At 45.2% G+C, this 26,010-nt stretch overlaps 1 protein-coding gene across 1 annotated transcript in view; it reads right to left on the reverse strand.

The window, feature by feature from the left end:
• LOC310800190 (oxysterol-binding protein-related protein 10-like) overlaps window positions 1-26,010 on the reverse strand; it is a gene marked incomplete at both ends in the record, with an annotated part of 167,710 nt that overhangs the window by 76,900 nt on the left and 64,800 nt on the right. The window contains 3 exons of the mRNA XM_083662775.1: window positions 1,322-1,438; window positions 2,887-3,217; window positions 5,496-5,588. Coding sequence (XP_083518901.1) covers window positions 1,322-1,438; window positions 2,887-3,217; window positions 5,496-5,588 — 541 coding nt within the window. The remainder of the gene's footprint in view (window positions 1-1,321; window positions 1,439-2,886; window positions 3,218-5,495; window positions 5,589-26,010) is intronic.

A 26,010-nucleotide genomic window follows, 5' to 3' on the forward strand; every position in this document is an offset into this window, starting at 1 on the left:
CCAAACCCCCAAAACAAACTTCATATAGCAATAAACAAACACACTGCATACATCAATAGTACCAAACCCCCAAAACAAACTTCATATAGCAATAAACAAACACACTGCATACATCAATATTACCAACACCCCCAAAACAAACTTCATATAGCAATAAACAAACACACTGCATACATCAATACTACCAAACACCAAAAACAAACTTCATATAGCAATAAACAAACACACCGCATACATCAATACTACAAACACCCCCAAAACAAACTTCATATAGCAATAAACAAACACACTGCATACATCAATACTACCAACACCCCCAAAACAAACTTCATATAGCAATAAACAAACACACTGCATACATCAATACTACCAACCCCCCAAAACAAACTTCATATAGCAATAAACAAACACACTGCATACATCAATACTACAAACACCCCCAAAACAAACTTCATATAGCAATAAACAAACACACTGCATACATCAATACTACCAACACCCCCAAAACAAACTTCATATAGCAATAAACAAACACACTGCATACATCAATACTACCAACCCCCCAAAACAAACTTCATATAGCAATAAACAAACACACTGCATACATCAATACTACCAACACCCCCAAAACAAACTTCATATAGCAATAAACAAACACACCGCATACATCAATACTACCAACACCCCCAAAACAAACTTCATATAGCAATAAACAAACACACTGCATACATCAATACTACCAACACCCCCAAAACAAACTTCATATAGCAATAAACAAACACACTGCATACATCAATACTACCAACACCCCCAAAACAAACTTCATATAGCAATAAACAAACACACTGCATACATCAATACTACCAACCCCCCCAAAACAAACTTCATATAGCAATAAACAAACACACCGCATACATCAATACTACCAACACCCCCAAAACAAACTTCATATAGCAATAAACAAACACACTGCATACATCAATACTACCAACACCCCCAAAACAAACTTCATATAGCAATAAACAAACACACTGCATACATCAATACTACCAACACCCCCAAAACAAACTTCATATAGCAATAAACAAACACACCGCATACATCAATACTACCAACACCCCCAAAACAAACTTCATATAGCAATAAACAAACACACTGCATACATCAATACTACCAAACCCCCAAAACAAACTTCATATAGCAATAAACAAACACACTGCATACATCTTTGGCATGACATCCCCCACCTACTGATTTGCCACAATAAATATAGCATGATGAATAAGAAGGTGTAATAAAGTAGCTTGAATGACCTCAGCACTGAGCTCCTGGTCCTTGTGTCTGGGAGTGGAGGAAGGTGAGGGAGACGAGAGAGGCGACACCCCTCCATTCTTCACCTGCTTCTCAGAGGGATATCTGGAGCAGCCGGTTGGACTGTCTGGACAGAGGAGAAAACACCACAGCCATTCAGCACACTGCATCACAACTTCTCTCAAGCATGAGAAAAAGAGAGAGGGAAGGGTTGGGGCCGGGGTTGAGGTGGAGAGAGCGGGAGGGGGGGTATAGGTTGCTGTAGATGGTGTCAATATTTGTTTGGAAAATGAAAGGAACGAGTTGCACTCATTGGACCTTATTTTCAGCTTTATGTTATCCTGGTCACCCAGAACACAAATGTCTGAAAATGATTCAGTTTAGAGCTAGAAAGCGCTGCGCAACGGCCTGGAACAGAGGACAAATAAATAAATAAAATTACAAAAGCAAAGTGAAAGGGCTTGCCTGGCCTGCGTGGGAGTGGGCACAATAACTAATTTGGGGGGCGTGGTCCATGAATGAACGCCCCCCCCCCACGTCGCCCACGGTCATCACTGACTGTAAATCTGTCACAGAATTCCCTGTACAGTTTCAAAAGATCATGGATACTAAGTCAAAGTTGGAGTCTTTGCTGCAATACACTTCACATTGGCTCAAATATCTATCCTGGCTTTAGCCCAATATCACAGCGCTTACATTTTGATGATACGTCATACAGCCAGCACAGAACATCACACAACTCACTCATGTGCAATGATGACTGCAGGGTGTGAGGGGGGACAAGAGGCAATTTCATCCCCACAAAACACTGCATGCTGCTAACAATAGACTCAGTGAAAAACCTCAAAAGTGAAGAATTGAGGGGAAATCATATTAAATTGGGACAAATTACACACGAGAACAACAGAATGCTTCAGAAGTCACTATAATGGGCTATATTACACAAACAGTATAACAGGAGGAGGGAGGAGAGTGGTTTTCAGTAATTGTCAGCTCTGCTCTCACTGTATCAGTTTGGGAAGCCAAACACACAGAGGGTATTTTAAAAAGCTTCCGCAATGCTACTCCATAGACTTTCATTCCTGGGCTGCCAGGCAGTTAAGCATCTTGGCTGCGCTATATAGGCAGCCGACAAGGTTGTTTGTGTGAGTGTGTGTGTGCGTGTGTGTGTGTGTGTGTGTGTGTGTGTGTGTGTGTGTGTGTGTGTGTGTAAAAGAGAGAAGAGAAAGAGTGAGAGAAAGAAAGAGAAAGGAAGGGGAGATAGAAAGAAATGGAGAGAAAACAGATCAGAGATGAGACTAATTGAAGTCTCATCAAGTCTCCATTACTACAGAATTTTGTTCCGAGAGAGTGTCCCATGTGTAAAATTCCTTGATAATAGGAGTTCCCCAGAGAATTGATTAAATCCTAAGACTTTCCATTTCCCTGTCCACCTTTCTAAATTCTATAATATTCCAGAAATCCCAGGACAAATTGAAACTCTGGAGAGTAGTGTGGGAGACAGAAGACAAGATCATCTATCCATTTATCCCTTCATCCACCGATCATCCCCACATGAACCCTCCTTCAGCTCACCGGCAGGTGTGCGGGCCTGGCTGTGACTCTGGCTCTGGATGTGGTTGTGGCTGCTGTGTTTGGGGCTGGGGCTTTGGCTCCAGGGCCTGACGCCTCCCGCCTCCACCTGGTTCTCCCCGGAGCCTCCGCGCTGCTGGCTCCACGACTTGACTCTGTCGCCGGGAGACGCCTGGTTCAAAACAGCCGTGTTGTGGCTGGGGCTGGGGGTGTGGTTCTGGTTCTGGTTGATGTTCTGGTTAAGGGCCTGGCTGACGTTGTGCTGCAGCATGCTCAGGCACTCGCCCAGGCAGCTGAGAGTGGCTGCAGAGGTGGCTTTTAAAAGCAGCAGGTCCTGGAGCAAATGAGGAGGCAGAGGAGGAGGAGAAGGAGGGGGGGGGTGAATATGAGTTAGAGCAGGATCATTAAAGGGTCTTATTTCATGTAAAAAAATGGCTCATGTCTGAGGCAAGCCTAAAAGTATTAACTTGACTTGACTGTATGTATCATCGTGTGTGTGTGTGTGTGTGTGTGTGTGTGTGTGTGTGTGTGTGTGTGTGTGTGTGTGTGCATGTGCATGTGCGTGCGTGCGTGCGTGTATTAGTAAGACAATTTGATCAGTTTGTAGTTTACTGTAAATCTTGTTGTCCATTGCCAGATGCCTGAAATTCTTGGTTGAGATGGAGTTACATTTTTCATGGATGGTGTAATTAGCCTCCAGCTAATCGCTAAGCTAACGTTAGCAACATGCTACGTTTCCAAAAACGTAGCTACGGTTCCCGTGAACAAGGCCTCAAATGTCACAATGTTTAGCAAGATAATTCACAGGTCCCGGTAGACATATCAGATTAACGTTAATTTTAACATCCAGGCGTCCTTTCAAGTTCAAGTTCATCAAGTTCCTTTCTAGATCACAATCTAGCCGCGCCATTCATTAGGTTAGCTCAATCCCGAACGTAGCCACCATATGTTACAGGTTCGGCGTCACTGCATCTAATTAACTTGGCATTGTTCGTTGTCTAGGGGTTTCTACTACTACACCGCTAAAATATAAACAATGAACACTGAAAGAATGGAAAGGCTGATTTATCAGAGAGGTGCTGCGGGTGCTCACTCATTAGCTTTAGCTGACCTAGGCACCTAGCCTCCAGTGTCGCAGCCGATCCTGACACTGGGCCAGCTCCACTCGGTTGTTGCGTGAGGAATCCAAGCCTTTCCTCACATGGTCAAAGGGGGTCCCATGAAGATTGGACAGAACAAAGGTACCAAAACAAAAGCAAGACGAGATATAAACTAGTATAGACTATCCACAACATGTGTTGCGGCTATGGCCGCCGCTATCTTGTGCGTACCAGACTGACCTCTCGAGGGTCAAGGCAGACGCCATTATAAGTACGTCTATGGCAGCCGCGTACGGCCAAAAAGGCGCCATATGGACACAGCGGTAGAGCCTCTATATCCTTCTAAATGAACACTCACAAAGATAAATCAGCCACAACAAATATAAGTAAATATTATCATATTCACGTGAGAAGGGGGACGACTGTAACATTTTATATATACATATATATATATACAGTATACACACACACACACACACACACACACACATATATATGTATGTATATATATATATATAAATATATATATATAAATATATATATATATACTGTATATATATTAGGGGTGTCACAATATATCGTCCCACGAAATTTCGCGATAGTAAAACGTCACGATATGTATCGTTGAGATTAAATCTCAATTTTCAAAAAATAGACTAAGAAACGTCTTTGTTTATTGAAGTTCAATGTGTGGAAAGTAGTTCAGTTGAACAAGTCTCTGAAGAGACACATGAGAAGTTATACAGGAGAGAAACCATTCAATTGAGTTTCTGGCAAAACTGTTTACTTGACAGGAAAAACTGAAGATGCATAAAAAATAGATTAAGAAAAGTCTTGTTGTTTGAGTTTGAAGAAAAACTGAAGATGCATAATGAGAATTTATACTGCTGAGAAACCTTTTAGTTCAAAGTAAATCTAAGTGACGGTGTAACTCATTCTATTTCAAGATAAGCCTTATCTCCAATCTCATGTTTTTTCTAGTTGTTATTGTAATAACAATTTCCCACAACAGCATGTTTTGTATTTGTGCATTTCAAATAAAATACTACTTTTCCAGTCATATATTGTCATTATTCAAGTTTAAAAAAATATTGTTAAAATCGTATCGTATCGTATCGTTATCGTGAACCCAGTATCGTGATAGGTATCGTATCGTGAACTGAGTGTATCGTGACACCCCTAATATATATATATATATATATATATATATATATATATATATATATATATATATATATATATATATATATATATATATTTATATGTATGATATATATATATATATGTGTGTGTGTGTGTGTGTGTGTGTGTGTGTGTGTGTGTGTGTGTGTGTGTGTATCTCACCAAAAAAAGCGGCGGACAGGGCCCGTAAATTACAGTCTACCCACTTCTCCAGGGACCACTACACCACTGGGTGTGACAGTGATATATTTAATGATTATGGAGGTTATATGGCTGCAAAACATGTAATCAGTGACTTATTATTCTACTCTTACTGAAAGGTGAGGTTACCTCATCCAGAGAGGAGAGGGGTCCTCCTCGGGGGGGAAGGGACTCGATGGAGTTGACCATGTTCTTCTGCTGGCCTTCAGCCTGGCTGATCACCTGCACAGGGACAGACGGATAGAAAGAGGGAGAGGATTGGAATTTTAAAGGAGCTATATGCGATTTTTTCTGCCCACAAGATGTCATGCTAGAGCTGTAACAGCAGACGTTTAGTTTAGGCTAGGCTATAGATTAGCTACAGCCTAACTGTAGGCTGTAGATTAGCTAGACCAGAGGATTCCAAAGTCTGAGACCATAGGCCTCCTCTCAGATAAAGCATGGAAAAAGCTCCATTATTCAAATTACTAAAATAACTAAAACTGAAATACTAAAATAAATCACTCACTGAGCCTCCCCTAAAACTATTTGAGCCCGCTGGGGAGGCCCACCTCCCACTTTGGAAACTTCTGAGCTGGACCTTTTGATTGTTATAGTGTTTAGGCTAAGATTAGATTAGATTAGAGTAGGACAGGGCAGACTAGGCTGTAGATTATTCCTTTTGTGCTAGTTAGTTCCAGTTAATGGCTAGAGTAGTCAGATTGTTTGAGCGGTTGCTCATTTGGCCTGGCCGCTCTGCTGCCGGTTCGAGGGCCCTACCTTCCCAAAAGTGGTAATTTAGCGTTTGCGCTCGTTTAACGCCGTGCGCAATGCAAATTGGGGGCGGGCACAAGCGCATGCCCCTTATAATTGTACTGGGCATAGGCGTGCCACATGCCAAAGCAGGCGTTTCAGCGCTAAAATGTGGTTATAGATGGCATTATCCTATTGTCAGCAGCGCGCAATTACTTTGCGCTAAGAGCTTTGAAAAGGACCTCTTATCCGCTAAAACACTCGCTGCGCTTGATCCTGCACCATCATCTCTGTGCTGTGCAGCACAGAAACTTCATTACGCACAGACGTGCCACCCCAGGACATCAAATTCTGCTGCTAAAATTGGGTAACCAGCAGATTATTTGGTGAGGCAATCAACTATAATTCACTGAGAAACTTTTATCACATGCAAGGAGGGGTTATGGTAAATTAATTGAGAAAACTGGTACCAATAGGCTATTCACCTTCACCTGCTGTAACCCGGAGGGTGGTTGGCATCACAGCCGATCTGGCAGCTCAGTGTTTCACCGAGTTTTAATTGAGTCCACTGTAAATCCTCTAATCTTTTCTTTTGTCTCCGCCGTTTACCCGCTGCAAACACGTTTCTATTGTCCCACCCCAGTCAACAAAATAACCCGAATTGCATCAAAACACAGATGTTTTTAACAGGTATATGATGTGATGGTGTCGTTATGAGATAGGGATAATATATACAGTCAATAGGCCTACACCTATCCAAATTACGCATGGGAAGAATTACAGCATGCCTCATGCAAACTGTACTGCAAGACGGAAATCTCGTTTGATTGATGCAACGCCCAGGCATTGCCAGCCACACCTGTGAATAATTCTGGTGGTTAACACCGCCCAAATCCCGTTTGCGCCGTGCATAAATGATTTGGCATGCCTCTAATCTGCGCTTGTGCCCGTTGTTGTGATAAGTTATGCTCCCCCGCGAGTATTGCATCCTCGCGATATTTTGGGGCTGTTTTAACTTAAAAACAGGGAGGTCACGTCTACCCAAACACTTATATAATTTTTAAACAGTTATGTTTCTGTATAAATCATTACAATTATGCTCCCGTGAGGTGGGGATGCTTTTTTTTTGCTGCTGGGCGGGAGTGCAAAACTCGGCATAACACCTGGACAAATGCTCAAGCGGGACTGTTATCTTGCCTGGGTTAAGGCACGCACAAACGGGTGCGCAAGCGTAAATAGGGGATATTGCCTGTACGAAGATAGCGCCCCTAGTGTGCCGCTGCTAGCCTCAGCCGCTGCTGCCCTGGCCGCTGCGGCAGGATGGCCAGGCGGATTGAGTAGCTGCTGTATGCCCTAGGGCTGGGCAATAAATGTCAGACTAATTGTTTGTTGTCTATTCAGTGGCTCATATCGCCTGGTAACTATAAGACATAACTTGATTGCTAAAAATGGACTTGACCCCTGTGACTATTCGTGAGAATCGTGACCGTATCGCCCAGTCCCAGTATGTTCTGTCTGTTCTGCTCTCTCTCCTCTTCCACCCTTCCCCTGCTCTCTTCCTACCTTTCTCCCTCACCACCTCCTCCCTTTCCCTGCGCTCTCCTCCCCCACTTTCTCTCTCTATCATAAGATTGTTCCACCATGTTATTATTATTAGGGGTCCAAGCACGAAGTGCGTGGATCCCTATTGTATCTGTTCCGATTTTTTTTTTTTTTCTTCTTCTCCGGTAAAACTGTATGTACAGCAGAAACTGTAATGCTCAGCGTAGCCAGACTGGGCACATAGATTGTAAATGTGCCTCACTACTCAGAAACAAAAAATTACCCATATCGGCCAGATGGTGGCGCTATAACAGACCATTTCGCGTTATGGTCCATATCTTCTGAACCGTGTGTCCTATACTCAAAATTTCACTTCTCAGGGATTCCTTGGATCAATACGCATCTATCCATATAGGCCCCGCCCATTTGCGTGTGCCTAGATTTTCCGCCATTTTGAATTTTATCAAAAACCTACTTTTGCGAACTCCTCCTAGACCGTTTGGCCAAATCACAAGGGGATTTTTCTGGGACTTCTATGGACTACCCCGACCTAAAGTTATTAAAGGATTTTGGATACGTGAAACCGTTTTGAAATGATAAATGTCTAAACTTTTGTATATTTGCTTTTGTTCTTTTCCTACCCTAAAAGTGTGTGGATCTCAGAAACCATACACCCCCCATCACCCAAACTTTCCACACAGGTTCACGACATCACCCACTACTCAGAGTAAAAAAATTACACCAATCCACCAGACGGTGGCGCTATAACAGCCACTTTCACGTTTGTCGGTCCATAACTTCTGAACTGCGAGCTGTAGAATCAAAATTCCACATCTACTGGTTTCCCTGGAGCATCATGTATCTAACCCACTAGGCCACGCCCATTTCTGTGTGGTTGATTTTCCGCCATTTTGAATTTGATCAAAAACCTACTTTTGCGAGCTCCTCCTAGACCGTTTGGCCAAATCACACAAAACTTTTTCTGGGTCATCTATGGACTACCCCGACCTAAGGTTATTAAAGGGTTTTGGATACGTGAAACCGTTTTGAAATGATAAATCTCGAAACTTTTAATGAAACACACGCCAACACTAAATTGCCCACAACTCATTAACCGGTCAATTACAACTACTGCTGCTACTACTGCTACCACTCCCACTACTACCAACACTACTACTACTACTATTACTACTTCTGCTACTATTACTACTACTACTACTACTACTACTACTACTACTACTACTACTGGAAGTTGGAATGTAGCATTTTGGGTGGGGTTAATGTGTTTTGGGGTTCTGCATCTGCTGTAACATAATACACAGTTGGTTTAGATGTCACACAGTAATGCCCGATCCACAAAGACTTGACACCCACGTTTGAATAAAAACAAGTTTATGCCATAATAAGGTTACATCCGTGCCTCGTCATTGCTGTGGAAGGATGGTGTAGGGGTAAAGTAGCAGACCCCAAAGCTGGAGGTCCTGGGTTCAAACCACGGCCAGGTAACTGTTTTATTTTTTGAAAATGTAGAATAAAGGTTAATCTGGATATAATTATGTATAACGCTGCTGAATACACACTGTGTACATAGCAGAATAACTGAATATGCCTATTCATGGTAATGTCATATTTCGACGTCATCTTGACATTCCTGTGTAGATGTCTAAATGATCCTCAAATCGGCTGTGATTTGGCCTAGTCCTGGACGTCACTGAAAGATGATATCAGAACATCATCATGATGTAATTGTGTTTGCTGGGAGCCTTCTTTCAGATGAGAGAGGAAAAACATTCCAATACATTATTGTGTCTTCACATGTGAAAGGTCCAAAAAGAGAATTCAATCTGAATTATCCTTGTCACTCATGTGCTCATTGTAACAGCACAACCCACACCAATTAGTTCAAACACCTCCATTCAGGGCATACTTTTAATGTAAAGTGGTGCATTATGTGTGTAATACAAAAATGTCCTTAATGGTAAATGGACTGCATGACAAGCTGCCATGCAGGGTGCTGGCTATAGTCACCAAAAGCAAATTTCAGGGATAAACCCCATCAACCTTCTGTAGTGGACGCCACTACGCCCTATGGTTTGATGTGTGTGTGGGAAAGACACAATGACAACTGAAAATTCTGATTTCAGAACACAAAAGCTCCATCATGAGACAAGAACTAACCTCTCCTGTTGCAAAACACGTTCTTGAACACAGCCACGCAATCTCCAGCTAACATTTCCAAGATATTGAAAAAGTTCATGAAACACCGCAAAATAAGGAGGCAGCATGTGGGGTTTTAATTACTGTTACTGACTTACCTGTCTGAAGTTGAAAGTTTTTCATCCCACGTGGGGTTTGAACTTTGAGCAGCAATGGTCTTTAGTTAGCATAAGTCATGTGCTTTACCAAGTGAACTATCCAGACTGTTGTATTTAACTTTGTAGACCATATTATATGTATCTGCAGAGCCAGAGAAGTACTTGTCGTATTGACAGTATGTTCTACCCAAATACCACTTTCTGTCCAGATACTTAAAGGGATATTGTACACAAAAACTGCTTTCTATCCAAGTACTACTTCAAGTTTCAAGACATCACCCACTACTCAGAGGAAAAAATTACACCAATCTACCAGATGGTGGCGCTATAACAGCCAACCACCACTACTACTGCTGCTGCTGCTACTACTACTACTACTATTGGCTACTAGTGGCGGCTGTGGCTCAGGAGGTAGAGTGGGTTGTCCACTAATTAGAAGGTTGGTGGTTCGTTCCCCGGCTCCTCCAGTCCGCACGTCGAAGTGTCCTTGGGCAAGACACTGAATCCCATATTGCTCCCGATGGCTGTGCCAGCACCCTGCGTGGCAGCTGGCCGCCTTTGGTGTGTGAATGGGTGAATGTAGGCACATTGTAAAGCGCTTTGGATAAAAGCGCTATATAAATGCAGTCCATTTACCATTTACCATTTACTATTCTTAGTACTTCTGCTGCTACTACTGCTACCACTCCCACTACTACCAACACTATTACTACTACTGCTACTACTACTACTACTAGTACTGCTTGGAAACCGTCAGGTCACCGGATCTCAACCAAACTTTGTTTACTTGTGCATATACCAAGTCTGAATAAATGTGCACTATCTGACATATACCCCCCAAGTCACCGGAAGCTTGGACCCCGCATCGCCGCTTGCGGCTATATTTATTACTGTAATTGTTATTGTTGTGTCAGCTAGATTTAGCTAGACATATTCTCTGTGAAGCCCTCTGAGACATGCATGTGAATTATGGCTATACAAATAAACTTGACTTGACGTAAACACTGTCTACAAAACACATAGGCACGACTTCCAGGCTACCATATGAACTCGCATCACTCTCCCATAGCTGTCTAGTGTCTATTAGGCACCCCAGAGCACCAAGACTGGAGGAGGCCAGGTGGACCTCCAGAGCACACAGCCTGGAGGAGGCCAGGTGGACCTCCAGAGCACACAGCCTGGAGGAGGCAAGGTGGACCTCCAGAGCACACAGCCTGGAGGAGGCCAGGTGGACCTCCAGAGCACACAGCCTGGAGGAGGCCAGGTGGACCTCCAGAGCACACAGCCTGGAGGAGGCAAGGTGGACCTCCAGAGCACACAGCCTGGAGGAGGCCAGGTGGACCTCCAGAGCACACAGCCTGGAGGAGGCAAGGTGGACCTCCAGAGCACACAGACTGGAGGAGGCAAGGTGGACCCCAGCCTCGGATTGTCACTTGACAAACTGACTGAGGAGTGAGTGGCTGCGCTTATTGGATCTGCTTCAATTTCAGCATACAGTAAGAGGCAGAGGGGACACATCCGAGCTGGATGATGGTAAAAATCTGATCTGGCTATTAGCATTTTTCATAGCCTAGATTCAAATAATCACGCGGTTGAACACGAGTTCAACAGGAGTTTCCAGATCAGCCAGGCACCAGGCCTGGAGCCAGCCTCACAGAGCCAGGCAACTGTGAACTGCGAGAGGGAGCATGTGTCCTCCGCCTGCCTTGCTAGCCCACCACAACCGTGAATCCTGACAGAAGAGGTCCTGGAAAAACAGAAATCTGTCGGTCAATGGTGGAGATAAATAGCTCACTGCTAGCCATCAACAACACCTTAAAAGAAATAAATGAAAACCTGAAACCACAAATAAAATTGTCTGTTTGTATTAAATAGCCCATGTGCCAAACATGAGTAGCCTACTGTACTAACACTTTACATTTCAGAAGCGCTGAATTAGGTCCTCTCTCCTCCGCCCGTTGCGGGTTGTGCTGCCCACGGCAGGGGGGGGGGGGGTGGCGGCACTGCGGAGCAGGTGGGGAGTGACGTGTGCACTGGATGGGGAATCGTCCTTATTTTGGGGGTCGGCAAAACTCCGATGGTGAAATAAGTTTGCTTGTCACACAATAAATCACACTCGTTTGACTTAAGAGGGCATGTATGTCGTATCCTTCACATTCGCTAACCAGTCTTTGAACTGAAATCTTTGAAGACGTTGGGATCCCTGTCGGAGAGAAATAACCTGGCTGGTTTCGATGTTTATCCGTTCACCTGCGTCGCGTTGAAACACTTTTTACAGACTGGCTTCGTTTGATGTGTCCGGGCTTGCCTTCGCTGTCAGCAACGTAAGCAAAATACTTCCACATTTCGTTTCGTGCATTTGCTTTCTCTACATACAAGCGTTGGGTGGCTTGCAATTTTCGCTGTGTCTGTCCTGTGTCGGGCTGCTGCGAAGTGCGGAGGACTGAAGGACTGGCCTCTCTCGAGCAGAGAGGGGAGGGGGGAAATCTGCACGCCCACATGAAGCAGACATACCGCTCTTCTGACAACCTCTGAACTGGTGAAATGTCCGCGATGACGGGGTCGCGCTTATACCGGAAAACAACTTTCACACATGAAGGCATTACAACGCTTTCTGGTCATTTCCCAGTATAAAGCGCATGTGTGAAAATGGCTCTAGTAGGATACATGGATAACACATCCCCATGCTGCTATTTTGCAAAATGTAGGAGTCGTGCATCCCCCGGGCTACCACATTTAGGAGAGATATGACATCACAAATGAGCTGCACATTTATGGAGTGATTTTTTATGATTGAGGAATGCATAATCATTCATGGATGGTGGCTTCAGACGCACATGGGTGCAATCAATCTCACCAAACACATTAGGAAAGCCAGCGATCTCATAAAATTCTCTCTTAATCACGGCTTGCTGAGCATCATTGTATGGGAAGGTAATGTGTTGCCAAGAAAGGGAGCTGATAGCCACCGACACTGCTGGCATCACTGCTTGGCTGTGAGATACTGGACCTGTCCCTGATCTCGTGCTAAAAGGTCCCGGTGGCCAACACGTGGAGAGCACCTGGACTCGGTATCGTCAGGTTTCTCTCCTCAACCGGGGTTCTAGATTGTGGCACAATTCCAGTAGGAGATGCCTTGGAAGATGGAAGCAACTCATAAGCCATTCCTCACTCTCCCTGAAGCAATCCCTGCAGTCCCAAAAAACCCTCTCATGTATTACACGTGGAGGTCCTCGCAGCCAGATCTACCATTGCAGAGATTTGATGACTGTCAAATTGATTAATTGCTTAACACTATACAACTGTTACCCCTGTTGATTGCAAACTATTTGAAAAGACCCATTTATGTGTAGGCTATATGACAGTCGATGTACAGTAGGCCTTTACAAAATAGAGAGAGGGAGAGAAAGAGTGAGCAACAGGTGTGTGGCTGCATGCCTCGCCTCCTTTGGTTTGTGGCCAGCGGGAGGGCAAACAGTTGTTTTTTTTATCACAGTGAAGGATTTAGAGAGGCTAAATGCCAACAAAAAAGAATGAAGTGTATTTAGTTTGGTAAAAGATTTTGGAAATTATTACATCTATATTTTTTCAATAAATTGACTTTTGAACATGACAACACTGTGGAATTATTGGAGATGTTTGGATCAAGTGACACATAGTCCACGTTGGCCATTACAAAATAGAATCAAAATATTTTCCCATAGGTTACTGTACATAGGCTATTTTTAGGTGATGAATATGTGTCTGCATATGATAAATGTTAGTCAGAATATATGATCTAATAATAATTAGCCATCTAATAATAATTAGCCAGATTTAATATGCTGCACTGCAAGTCCAATGACTCAAAAACCTATGTACACAAGGTGAGAGCTGACGTGAGATTTGATCGTAGCCACCGCACACATCCAGATTGATGAATGCTGAGTTTAGTTTTCTGTTGTATGTTTGTTTGATAAATGAGGGTCCTTGTATCTCCCAAACACACACACACACACACACACACACACACACAGACACACACAGACACACACACACACACACACACACACACCACACAAAACCATGCCATCCGGATATCACTGACGGAAATCCTGTCCTGTACTCTGTCAACCAAGCTGTAATCAATGTTCATTCTCTGAAGTCAGGAGAAATCCCAGCAGGCACATTACATGATGCTTCACACGCACGCACACGCACACGCACACACACACACACACACACACACACACACACACACACACACACACACACACACACACACACACACACACACACACACACACACACACACACACACACACACACACAGAGCAGGCAGATGACATGATGCTTCGTGTGAGTGAGAGGCTGTGTTCATCAGAGCAGTAGGGGGAAGAGAGAGAGAGAGAGAGAGAAATACATGATCCACACCTACTTTATGCACTTATTTTGAATGGAGAGAGAAGGGAAGCTGGGAGAGGATAAAAGAAGGGAAAGAAGCATGTAAGAAAGCAGTAGCACTTTTGAAGTGGATGATGAAGCACAAGAGCGAGAGAGAGAACACATGTTCTCAACCTCCTCCTCTCTGACTCATGGATGTCATTATAACTGACACCATACCACTACTGCAGGTCAGAGCTAGCCTGGGTAAACCCAGCCTCCACGTGACCTCTATGTGCTATCAGTCACGAAGAAACCTATGCTACAGGCATAGCCTGTGACATCACGCTGAAGGCTGGGTTTACCCAGGCTAGGTCAGAGCCACTGGGACATCACAGCTTATTTAAGGCACCTGTGGGACTCAAATGCCTATCTCTCACACACTCATAGCCTACACACGCACGTCACTGAGATATATGAATGATGAGAGTGTCCCTATCTCCTGCCTGTGTTTTATTGAAGCCAAAATCCGGCCAGATCAGTGAACCTGAGTCTGCGCAGTAGCTCCCTTGATTTAGAACCTCTGAGAGCTCTCCGCCCCTCTGAAATTTCTTATGTAGAGCTGGTGTTTCTAGAATGCGCACAGTGCGTTGTGTATTTATATACAGTCTAGCTCTGTAAATATGACACTTTAAGTTGTAATATTTTTTGTCTCGCCAAAAGTAACCAGGAAGATTCCCACTATGAGATCAGTTTATCAAAATGATGCCTGTACAAAAATCTGATTTTGGTTGTCGGAGATTTCAGACCTCCGGGCTGCTGCTGAGTGCTCTCAGCATTGGCTCTCAGCGCTCTCAGCGCGGGCCGGAAGTGGAGGCAGGCCTCACTCACCTTCAGCCTCACTGGGGGGATTGCTGTGTTGACTAAGCTAGCCTAATGTTTTCGTGGCATTTTGATTAACTTTACGATTTAATTCCTTTTGGAGCAAATGTTGGTTTTACAAATCTAACCTTGACGCTATCAGCCAGAGCCCGCAAGAGGAGCCAGGGCTGCTTGGCTCTCAGCCTCTCACTGGGGGAAATTCTCGGATGAACAGCTCTGTGTTGATTAGCCTAATGTTTCCGTGGCATTTTGATTAACTTTATGATTAATTTCTTTTGGCGCAAATGTTGGTTTAACAAATCTAACCGTGAGGCTACGTTGTTGTACCCCCCCGGTACAGTGTGTGTAGGGCAGTCCATTGAGCCCAACCTAACGTTAGAGAGAGCCAGGCTGCCTGGTCTATTGCCTGGTATATCGTTACTAAGAGAGGAGCTTGTGAAGAACGAACAACCCCACAGTCAAAGCATTTCCCCGAGATATGCATATAAAAATGTTTGTTGCTTTAATAGCCTACAAAAAATAAAATGTCTGTTTGTCTGTGATGCTAACCCGTTAGCGATGAGCTAACGGTGGTTGTAATGGTAGGCCTCGTCATCTTATACCCGGGACGGGAGTTAACGTTATAAAGCACATTTCCTGACAGTTGGACAACCTGGTCAGTTCTGAAAATATGTGTCTATTATTGTGTTATTCCAGCTATCGTTATCGGTTGTTAAGTTATAGTAATATTAAGCCGATAAATAATGAAAAACAGCTGACTAGCGAAAGCTAACGCCATTGCTAGCCTGCATGTTAAAACCATTGTGTACCTATAACGTAATAATAATAACGTTATAATTTACCGTTATAATTTACCATAATTGGTAAATATGTGGAAAGTGACAGTGTTTTGTAATTTGTAATTTAATGGTGTTTGTATTTGTTTTATCTGTTACTATGCAACACATTTTTAATTGAACTTTCATTCGCTTAAATTTAATCTCATTTACTGTTATATTTACAATGCAAATTTTTCATGTGAATTTCTTATACGCTTTGATTTTATCTGAACCTTAAACTGCTGGGATTGTTCATATTTTTAAGTTGGATAATGTAAAGAGGGGGCCGAACAAGATAAGCTATGGCTTCTTTCTGCCCCTTCTCGAACTATATCATAATGTAACTGCTACGTTTTCTTTGTCTTTGACTGTTCGAGATAAATAAAGATCAAATCAAATCAAATCAAACGTAGCTGGATTAACTCATAAAACACATATTTTCTGAACTTACTTCAGTCCCCAACCAACGTTAATTTCTCGCGCACCTTTGTCAAAACAATGTTCTTTTTATTGCGGTCCATTGACATGTCTGGTAGCCAGCACAGCCAACCCATGAGCCACCCCGACCTCCAGGCCTGCACTACCCAGGCTAACAGCCCATCTCCCGGCCCCACACACCCAGCAGAGCCACCCCGACCTCCAGGCAGCGTTACATAACGATGAAGCCGTGTGTCTTGTCTATGACGATAGATCTATAATGTGAAGAGCCTGTCCAGCCAATAACGGCTTGAGACTGGCTGCCACAGCTGTCAATCATCCATTTTTATCCCTTTTATGTCAAATAACTGCTTAAAAATAAACTGATCAGAAAAATGACCACTTGCACAGGCATTAGCATGATAATGACTACCTAAAATGATACAAACCACCTTTGGAAAAAAATTATCTGACGTATACTGTGATTATTTCGGTTGTGATTTTCCCATCCACTAACATAGGGAGGCGGGCTTGTGACCTAATACTGGATTCAACCGCCAGAGCGGCGATCTAACATGCAGCGGCTTCACTGAATGGGACCAATGCCCAGTCCATCTTATAATAGGTCGCACACACACGCGCACTTTTTCAATTACTGTACTTGCGAAGACCTTCACTCGCTACATTTGTTCCCCAATGCTTAACCATAAGCTGCCTCATGCACTTCAGTTAGGGATTTCCTACTTTTACCAGAAGACTTTTCTGCTGTCTCTTCTACCAATGTCAGTGCATTTTGATTCTGAGGAACTGACACAATGCTTTTACTCATTCTGGCAGACCCCCGCCCAATAAACTCCATTGTAGCTCCGCCCAATAAATTAAATTGTAGCTCCGCCCAATAAACTCCATTGTAGCTCCGCCCAATAAACTCCATTGTAGCTCCGCCCAATAAACTAAATTGTAGCTCCGCCCAATAAACTCCATTGTAGCTCCGCCCAATAAACTCCATTGTAGCTCCGCCCAATAAACTCCATTGTAGCTCCGCCCAATAAACTCCATTGTAGCTGCACTGGAAACATCTTGACATGACATCAAGTCATCTATGTTCATGTCAATTATCTGAGAATAGGACGAATCAGCGTGACGTCACTTGCCACCCAGAAATGCGGAACCCCGCAGCAGTTAATAGTATGAGTTGTGCCAAACAAACGTTAATATCTCAAAAACTATCACATCGCTTATATTTTGACATTCTGAGAGCAGAATTAGCTCAATAGTTTGATGTATAATATATGCATGTGGTGTTAAAGTTGTGTGAACTGTCGCAGTTTTTAAAATTTAAACAGAGTCAAGCCGGCTAGAGCAGACACTCATGCCTCACGCCACTTGGGCTCCATAGGGTTCCATTGTCGTTGCCACCCAGTGACGCGGTTTGTTTACCAAAATGCTGCTCGGCTGATCCCTCGTATAAATGAAACACGCAACCAAACAACAAAATGGATACCACCAATAGTTGCTTAAAAATAACAGCTTAAAGTGCTTTAGGGCAGAGTTTTCCTTTAATGCCAATTTACCTAAACCTACAGTCCCAATTTTCACTTTGCCCTTAAATGCACGTCAGCTTTAACCAAGCCCTTAAAGAAAAAAAATCGACATAAATATACAAACACACACGCACGCACGCACGCACGCACACGCACACACACACACACAGACACACACACACACACACACACACACACAGACAAGGAGGCAAATTGTGACAAGACTGATCACTGATGTCATAGGCCCTATATATGACATCACTGATAGGGACACACACACACACACACACACACACACACACACACACACACACACAGGCCCCGGCTGCAGTTTCACCTGCTTACATTTGGAAACATCATTCATCTCTCTGGCTGTAAGGAGAAAGTAATGAAGAGAAATGGAGTTCACATTCTTATCAGGGAACAGCGATGCTAGACTACACACAGAATTACAGTCCATTCCCTCTGTTTCTATGAGCCTACGCCCCACTGGAAGTAATTTCCTGTCCTTTTCTCTTCCGGTTGTTTCCCTCATTACCAGACTCGTAAGTAGAAATTGATCAACTGAGCTGCAGTATTGTTGTGCTGTCGCAGGGAATTTGTTCAGTGGCTGCATTCAATGAGTTTTGTTAGAGCACAATTGTCTACTCCTACAGTTAGTTACTGTCACATTGAGCTGGATTGTAAACTCATTTTACCCAACTGATAATACAGCTATCACCTTTTCAGACATGGCAGTCCTGATAAATCCTGCAGTGTTAATACAGAATGACTATGAATTGCCAGGTCTCAGGGTGAAGATAAGGGCTGTTGGTGTGGGGAACTTTAGCCTTTCACTTGAGGAATTTTGAAATAGTCCAAACAGACAGAAGAGCCCAAGAAATGATGAAATGATGAGAAATTAGCAGGGGGGAAAGGGGGGGGGGGTCAAACTGTGGATTCACTTTCCTTTTCATGAGTTAATTTGCCTCACATTGTAGCCTGTTCTCTTCGATCTGCGTACAAATAACATGACTTTCGATGTTCAAATTGCATGCAGTGAATACGCCAAACTGTCAATCTACGTGCAGTACATACCACAGGAGGTTATTCTAATGAGGCAAGGGAGGAGCCCCCTCCCTTGTTTTTTGAGAAGGAGAGGGAGATTTTATATATATATATTTTTAATAAAATATCAATCAAATGTGTTTGTTCTTCATAAAAGTCATGATCTGATCTTAAAATGATTCAACAGTGACACCTGTGCACTGACGGAAAGGACAGTGGTGGCATGCAGACAGAGTCTGTGACACTGGGTCTGTCTGTGCCCTCAGGGGTATGCTGCATTAATATTACCCCCTTGGGCGTTTATTTTCCTTTGTAATTGATCTCATGCTAATCTATGATTGGTGGAAAAACAGATGCAATTCACAACAGTGAAGCCTCAACGACCCTCACCAATCACTACCAATCAACAACCAAATTGGTTGTTGATTGGAAAGATTGGTAAGATTGACATTGTATTGTCCAATGATGAATGAGTCTCAAAATCTCATCTTCAATGCTTGAATCCATGGTTCCTCTCTCTACTGTAAACTAGGAAGTGATGACTCCACTGACACTAAAATGGATAGATGTATACGACAGTAGCATATTATGTTCCCCTTCTTTTCTTTTTTTATCGAGCAGTATGTTAGCTCACAAGCCAGCTAGGCAGTAGTTGGAACACAACACACACGTTTCACTTTCCATACGGATTTGGACGCGCGCGGACACGGGATACTGTAAAGTCTCGGCTGCCCCCCGGTTATAGAGGGCATGGATGTGCAAGTAAGTCAATTAAGTTCGTTATCCGGGTCTTCTAGTAAATTCGGCATGCAAATGGTTCACCAAGGAGAGCTATTTTTTTCGTATTAATATGTTTCATGCTGCATAGCCTGTCATTTTGCTAATAAAAACGGCGACCTTAAACTCCCACATTTTTAAACTGAATTTAACGTAAATCCATGGCTGACAGTGAGCTCATTTTTAAAGCTAGAGTGATGATCCTTATACCATATGAAACTAGAAGAAATAAGGAATCGATTAGGAACAAGCATGTCAACCTAGCATGTCGGGAAGGGGGGGTAAATAACGCTCCAAAGTTGATGAATTTGGCGTAACGTTCCCCTCCATGCAATGGAATGTAACTAAACGAGTATGTTGGTAGTTGAGTTGATGACAGCTGATAGTCACTCCCCCTGTCTTTACAGCAGCTGTCAGCAGTGCAGTAGGGGAGAGTGGGGTGAGTTGTGCCAGCGGGGAAGTTGTGCCACCCCTTGTATCTAGAAAACCATAGAAGAAATTGGTCATGTGACCACACATTTTTGAAGAGGCATCCATTTTACTCACTCTGCAAAGAAGGGAGGCAGATGGCACAAGAGCTAAGCACATTTAAGTTCAAAAAACTGTTTTTTGCCTCTCAAAGTAAAATTTTTATGATCAAGGTTTATTGATTGTTGTGTCTGAACAATTATAGACAAGCTTGAAAACATTTCACACATGTGTTAGTGTTTTAGTAAGCTACAATATGAGGCTATACTATTAGCATGATGTTAGCTCCAAACCAGCTATATGATACAAGTTTGTTAAAATGGTGGGGATGGGGTGATTTGTGCCAATAGGCCTGGGTTAAGTTGTGCCAGTGCAGTTGCAGTTGATTTAGTGAAATTTTATTTCATTTTGTTCTTAAATGTTTAAATAGACCTTGTTGAAGAATATTCCAGTATTGGCAAGTGTAGCCTGGTTGTGTGATAGTTGATTTTGTTCATTTTGAACATAATTTTTATTTCTGAAAATGTTAAATATGTAGGTCAACTGCTGCTACCGTTTAGCCTTGTTTAACCCTGTTATAGTACACTGGACTTTAGTGTTATCTTTATTTTGTCTTGCTTTGATATAGCATTACAGTATATGAGATGAAAATGTTCTGTTTACTTCTGTAATCAATGGCACAATTTACCCCAACGTATTCTCTCCAAAGGCACAACTTACCCCGCACCGGGGGCAAGTTGTGCCAAGAGACCACTTTTTTAAGAATAGCCATATTTTTTTAACAGTTTATTTAAGATCCAAAGGGAGTGTTCCCAGTGGTGCACAACATCCTGAAATATATTTACATATTGTAGTTGGAGGCATTACTGTCATGCCCTCACTTTAAAGACACCTCAAGTAAAGAGTGGCACAACTCACCCCACTCTCCCCTAGTGGAGTGGTTTTGATTGATTTATTCATTTGTTCTAAATACACAGGATGTGATGTTACGAATCCAGAGTGCTGGGGACTCTGCATGGCAGGGGCGTCGTCCTCCCTGAGCCGAGCTTGCGCCTGACCGCATACCAAGTTCAGGACTAGGTGGTACAATCCTTGCGTATACCTCGAGAAACTGTGAGACAGATGATGACAATTGGGGGTTGGGTGGTTGAAGGAGCCAAGGATTTCATCGGGGTCATCAGGTGGGCACCCTCCTTCGTCGGTGTTTCATTGATGAAGCCCACGACACCTCCAGAGAGCTCAACAGCATCACCTAGCGTCCCAGGTGTGCTCCCCTCCACTTTAGCCCCTTCTGCCTCTCACTCCCCCAATGACAGCATGCTGCTATTTTGGAGCCCAGGTGTTGTCTCTCCTCTTGATCCAGAGCCACTGACTGGCCCTTTCAGCTGCTCCGGACAGGGCTTTGATAGCTTGGCGTTGGGCCTGGCCTCGGATCCCCATGTCCTTGAGGAGCCTTGTTGTTGACTGGCCGACGAAGCCTCTGCAGCCAACTTCAACTGGGAGAACTTTGGTTTTCCAGCCCCGCTGTTCTGCGTCGGCTGCCAGCTCAGCATACCTAAGCCTCTTGCGCTCGTAGGCCTCGGCCACAGCGTCCTCCCAAGGCACTGTGAGCTCAATGATGTAGACTCTTCGTATTGAAGGGGACCAGAGCACAAGATCAGGTCTGAGGTTGGTCATGGCAATTTCCGCTGGGAAGCAGAGTCTTTGCTCAAGGTCCACGAGGAGCCTCCAGTCTCGTGCCGCACCCAGCTGCCCAGGCTCTGATATTGGTGTGCGGGTCCTGGGTAGCTTCTCGCCTTCACGGACGAACTGTCTTGAGGAAGCAGGGTGGGAGGACTGCGGAGGAAGGGTATTGACGACCCTCCGTCTGTTCTCCAGCGTAGCTGCTAGACACTTAAGCACCTGATTATGCCGCCAGGTGTATCGGCCTTGTGTCAGGCTTGTCTTGCAGCCAACCAAGATGTGCTTCAGGTTAGCTGGAGATGGACAGAGGGGGCATGCTGGATCTTCTCCATACCACTGGCTAAGATTCTGGGGAGTTGGTAGGACATCATATGTGGCACGTATGATGAAGCTGGATCGAAATGCTTCCATGTCCCACATCTCCTTCCAAGAGATCTTTCGCTTCTCAACGTCTTCCCAACGCATCCACTGACCCTGCTTTCCTTGCGAGACAGCCGTTGCGCATCTTGCAGCCTGCTCTTGCTGGCGCACCTCCTCCACCACGAGACCTCGCCGCTGAACAGGAGTTGCCTTGTACCAGGACAGTTGGGTCTCCCCGAGACCAAGGCCTCCTCTCCCTTTGTTCACGTGGCCCACAATGTCCCGGTGCTTGAGGGCTGATTTGGCCTTATGTGCAGCTGCAGCTGGAGTCCACTTCCTCCCAGTTGCCAGAGTGGGAGCAGTTTTAGCAACATATGGATCGCGGGAATCCGTCAGCATCATCTCCAGTCGTACTTTGGTGGTCTTGTACTGTTCTGTGAGACTGGACAGGGGAAGCTCCAGGATCCCTTTCCCGTAAAGCCCGATGTTGCTGAGGCACCTGGGAACGCCAAGCCATTTCCTGGCGAAAGAGCTGACCAATCTCTCGAGGTTGTCAACCTTGGAGATCGGCACCTCGTAGATGGACAGAGGCCACATCAGTCGAGGTAGGAGACCAAACTGAAGGCACCATAGCTTCAGCCTGCCAGGGAGCATGGTCTTATCAATACTCACGAGGCCGCTGATGGTGTCCTGCCTGAGCTGCTCCACCTGGTCTTTATCCCTCAGGGTCGCATTGTACCAACGTCCAAGGCTCTTGATTGGTTTCTCTGCCACAGTTGGAATGGGCTCGTCGCCGATGTAGAAGCGTTGGTCTGACAGCTTCCCTCTCACCACTGACAAGCTCCTGGACTTGCTCGGCTTCAGCTTCATCCGGGCCCACTCGATGTTCTCCTGTAACTTCCTCAGCAGCCGCCTTGTGCATGGAAGGGTTGGGGTGAGGATGGTCAAATCATCCATGTATGCCCTGATGGGAGGGAGCCGCAGGCCTGGTTTTAGTTGTACTCCTCCAACCACCCACCGAGATGCACGGATGATGACTTCCATGGCCATGGTGAAGGCTATGGGGGAGATGGTGCATCCTGCCATGATACCCACTTCCAGGTGTTGCCAAGCTGTGGTGTAATCAGCTGTTGTTAAGCATAGCTGCACGTCCTGGAAGTAGGCCTTGACGAGGGCTGTGATGGAATCCGGGACTCTGAAGTAGCTGAACGAAGTCCAAAGGAGGTTATGTGGAACAGAGCCAAAGGCGTTGGCAAGATCGAGGAAAACGACATGGAGGTCCTTTCTGTCCCTTTTTGCCGCCTGGATTTGATGACATATCATGCTCGTGTGCTCGACGCACCCGGGAAAGCCTGGAATCCCTGCTTTCTGCACCGATGTGTCGATGAATTGGTTCCTTTGCAGGTAGGTGGTCAGCCTGCAGGCCACAACGTTGAAAAAGATTTTACCCTCAACGTTCAGGAGACTGATGTGGCGAAACTGGCTGATGTCACTAGAGTCCTTTTCCTTTGGAATCAGGATACCGCCTGCCCTCCGCCAGGCTGTTGGTATTGCCTGTCTCTGCCATATCACCTTCATCAGCCTCCACAGGAAACGCAAAACATCTGGTGCATTCTTATAGAGCACCCCGTTGGGCCCAGGGGAGGATGCTGCTCTTGCCCGATGTACTGTTCTTTCAACTTCGCTCCACTTGGGAGGGCTGACGTCTGGCTGATGTTCTGGAGGATTTAATGGTGGCATATCAGGTGGAAGGGTGAACTGTTCATGTTGACGGCTGTCAGAGTGTGTTGCTTTCAGATGGGCTTCAAGGTCTTTCTTTGATGTTAAGAGTACACCACTTTTCTCCTTCGTGAACTGGGCCTTCACAAACTTGAAAGGGTCTTTGAAGAAGCTAGATCTTGCTTGTTCCTTCTTTCTGCGCCTCTTTCTCAGGTTCTCGGCTCTCCTTAATGCTGATAACCTGATCTGAATTTCTGCCTGCAGCACATCTATGCCGTCTTTCTCCTCCTCTGGGGCTTTCCTCCACTGTTTCTTCAGCAGCATTCTCTCCTTGACCAGTTGCTCTATTTCCAGCTGTCTCCTGGACTTAGTTGGAAAGGATGGTGTTATTCTCCTCTTCTCAGCAACTCCGAAGCGTTCAGATCCGTAGCTGTAGATGAGCTCTCCAAGTGTCTCCAGTTTCCTCATTGCCGTTCCACGTAGTTGTTCGAGCTGCAGGCTGAGGTCTGTGTTGACTGATTCCCACAGTTTTTTCTCGCAGGATTTTGGCCAGTTGATGGGTGGCTTCCGCCCCTGGATCTTGGTCTCTGTTGCGTGATGTTGGCTAGGCTCGTGGTGGTCTGCTGTGCTTGACTCCTCCTCTTCCTCTGCTGGGACGGGGGGATTGATGTTCTGCGGGCTGTGGTTTCCTTCCTGCCGCTGAACTTCACTCGCCTGACTCGACGTGCTTCTTAGGAAGTAGCGGTCGATGCGAGGTCCCTGTTCCACTTTCTTCAAGCACCTTTTCCTGCCTTGATGTACTCTCAGGCCTGCAGCGGATGTAACCTTCGCCCAGCCACATGGGCAACTCTGGAGCGTTTTTCCTGGAGTAGGTGTCGAATTCTCTGGTATAGTTCTGATCATCGTACTCGTTGTCTGATTCGTTCCTGGGTCGATTGCCGTGTTGTCTACCGATGAGTCATCTTCCGCCCCCGCTCTCGCTGACTCTAGGGGTGTTCTCTTCTTTAAACTTTTCGTAGCCGATGGCGGGTGGGACACGTGCATTGCAATGCCGCATCCCTCCTACCACAGGGAGCTAGCCTGTGGCAGGCCCAGTGGGGTATTTCCCTCCTGTCAGCTGTCTTTCCAAGCCGTCACAAGGTCTTTCCCTAGTTGCCAGCTGATCTTTCTCAGCAGTCACTGGTTGAACCAGATGATCAGTTCTAAATACACAGGATGTGATGTTACGATCCAGAGTGCTGGGGACTCTGCATGGCAGGGGCGTCGTCCTCCCTGAGCCGAGCTTGCGCCTGACCGCATACCAAGTTCAGGACTAGGTGGTACAATCCTTGGGTATACCTCGAGAAACTGTGAGACAGATGATGACAATTGGGGGTTGGGTGGTTGAAGGAGCCAAGGATTTCATCGGGGTCATCAGGTGGGCACCCTCCTTCGTCGGTGTTTCATTGATGAAGCCCACGACACCTCCAGAGAGCTCAACAGCATCACCTAGCGTCCCAGGTGTGCTCCCCTCCACTTTAGCCCCTTCTGCCTCTCACTCCCCCAATGACAGCATGCTGCTATTTTGGAGCCCAGGTGTTGTCTCTCCTCTTGATCCAGAGCCACTGACTGGCCCTTTCAGCTGCTCCGGACAGGGCTTTGATAGCTTGGCGTTGGGCCTGGCCTCGGATCCCCATGTCCTTGAGGAGCCTTGTTGTTGACTGGCCGACGAAGCCTCTGCAGCCAACTTCAACTGGGAGAACTTTGGTTTTCCAGCCCCGCTGTTCTGCGTCGGCTGCCAGCTCAGCATACCTAAGCCTCTTGCGCTCGTAGGCCTCGGCCACAGCGTCCTCCCAAGGCACTGTGAGCTCAATGATGTAGACTCTTCGTATTGAAGGGGACCAGAGCACAAGATCAGGTCTGAGGTTGGTCATGGCAATTTCCGCTGGGAAGCAGAGTCTTTGCTCAAGGTCCACGAGGAGCCTCCAGTCTCGTGCCG

Source organism: Poromitra crassiceps (genome assembly GCF_964638095.1).
Source record: "Poromitra crassiceps genome assembly, chromosome: 1".
Lineage (NCBI taxonomy): Eukaryota > Metazoa > Chordata > Actinopteri > Beryciformes > Melamphaidae > Poromitra > Poromitra crassiceps.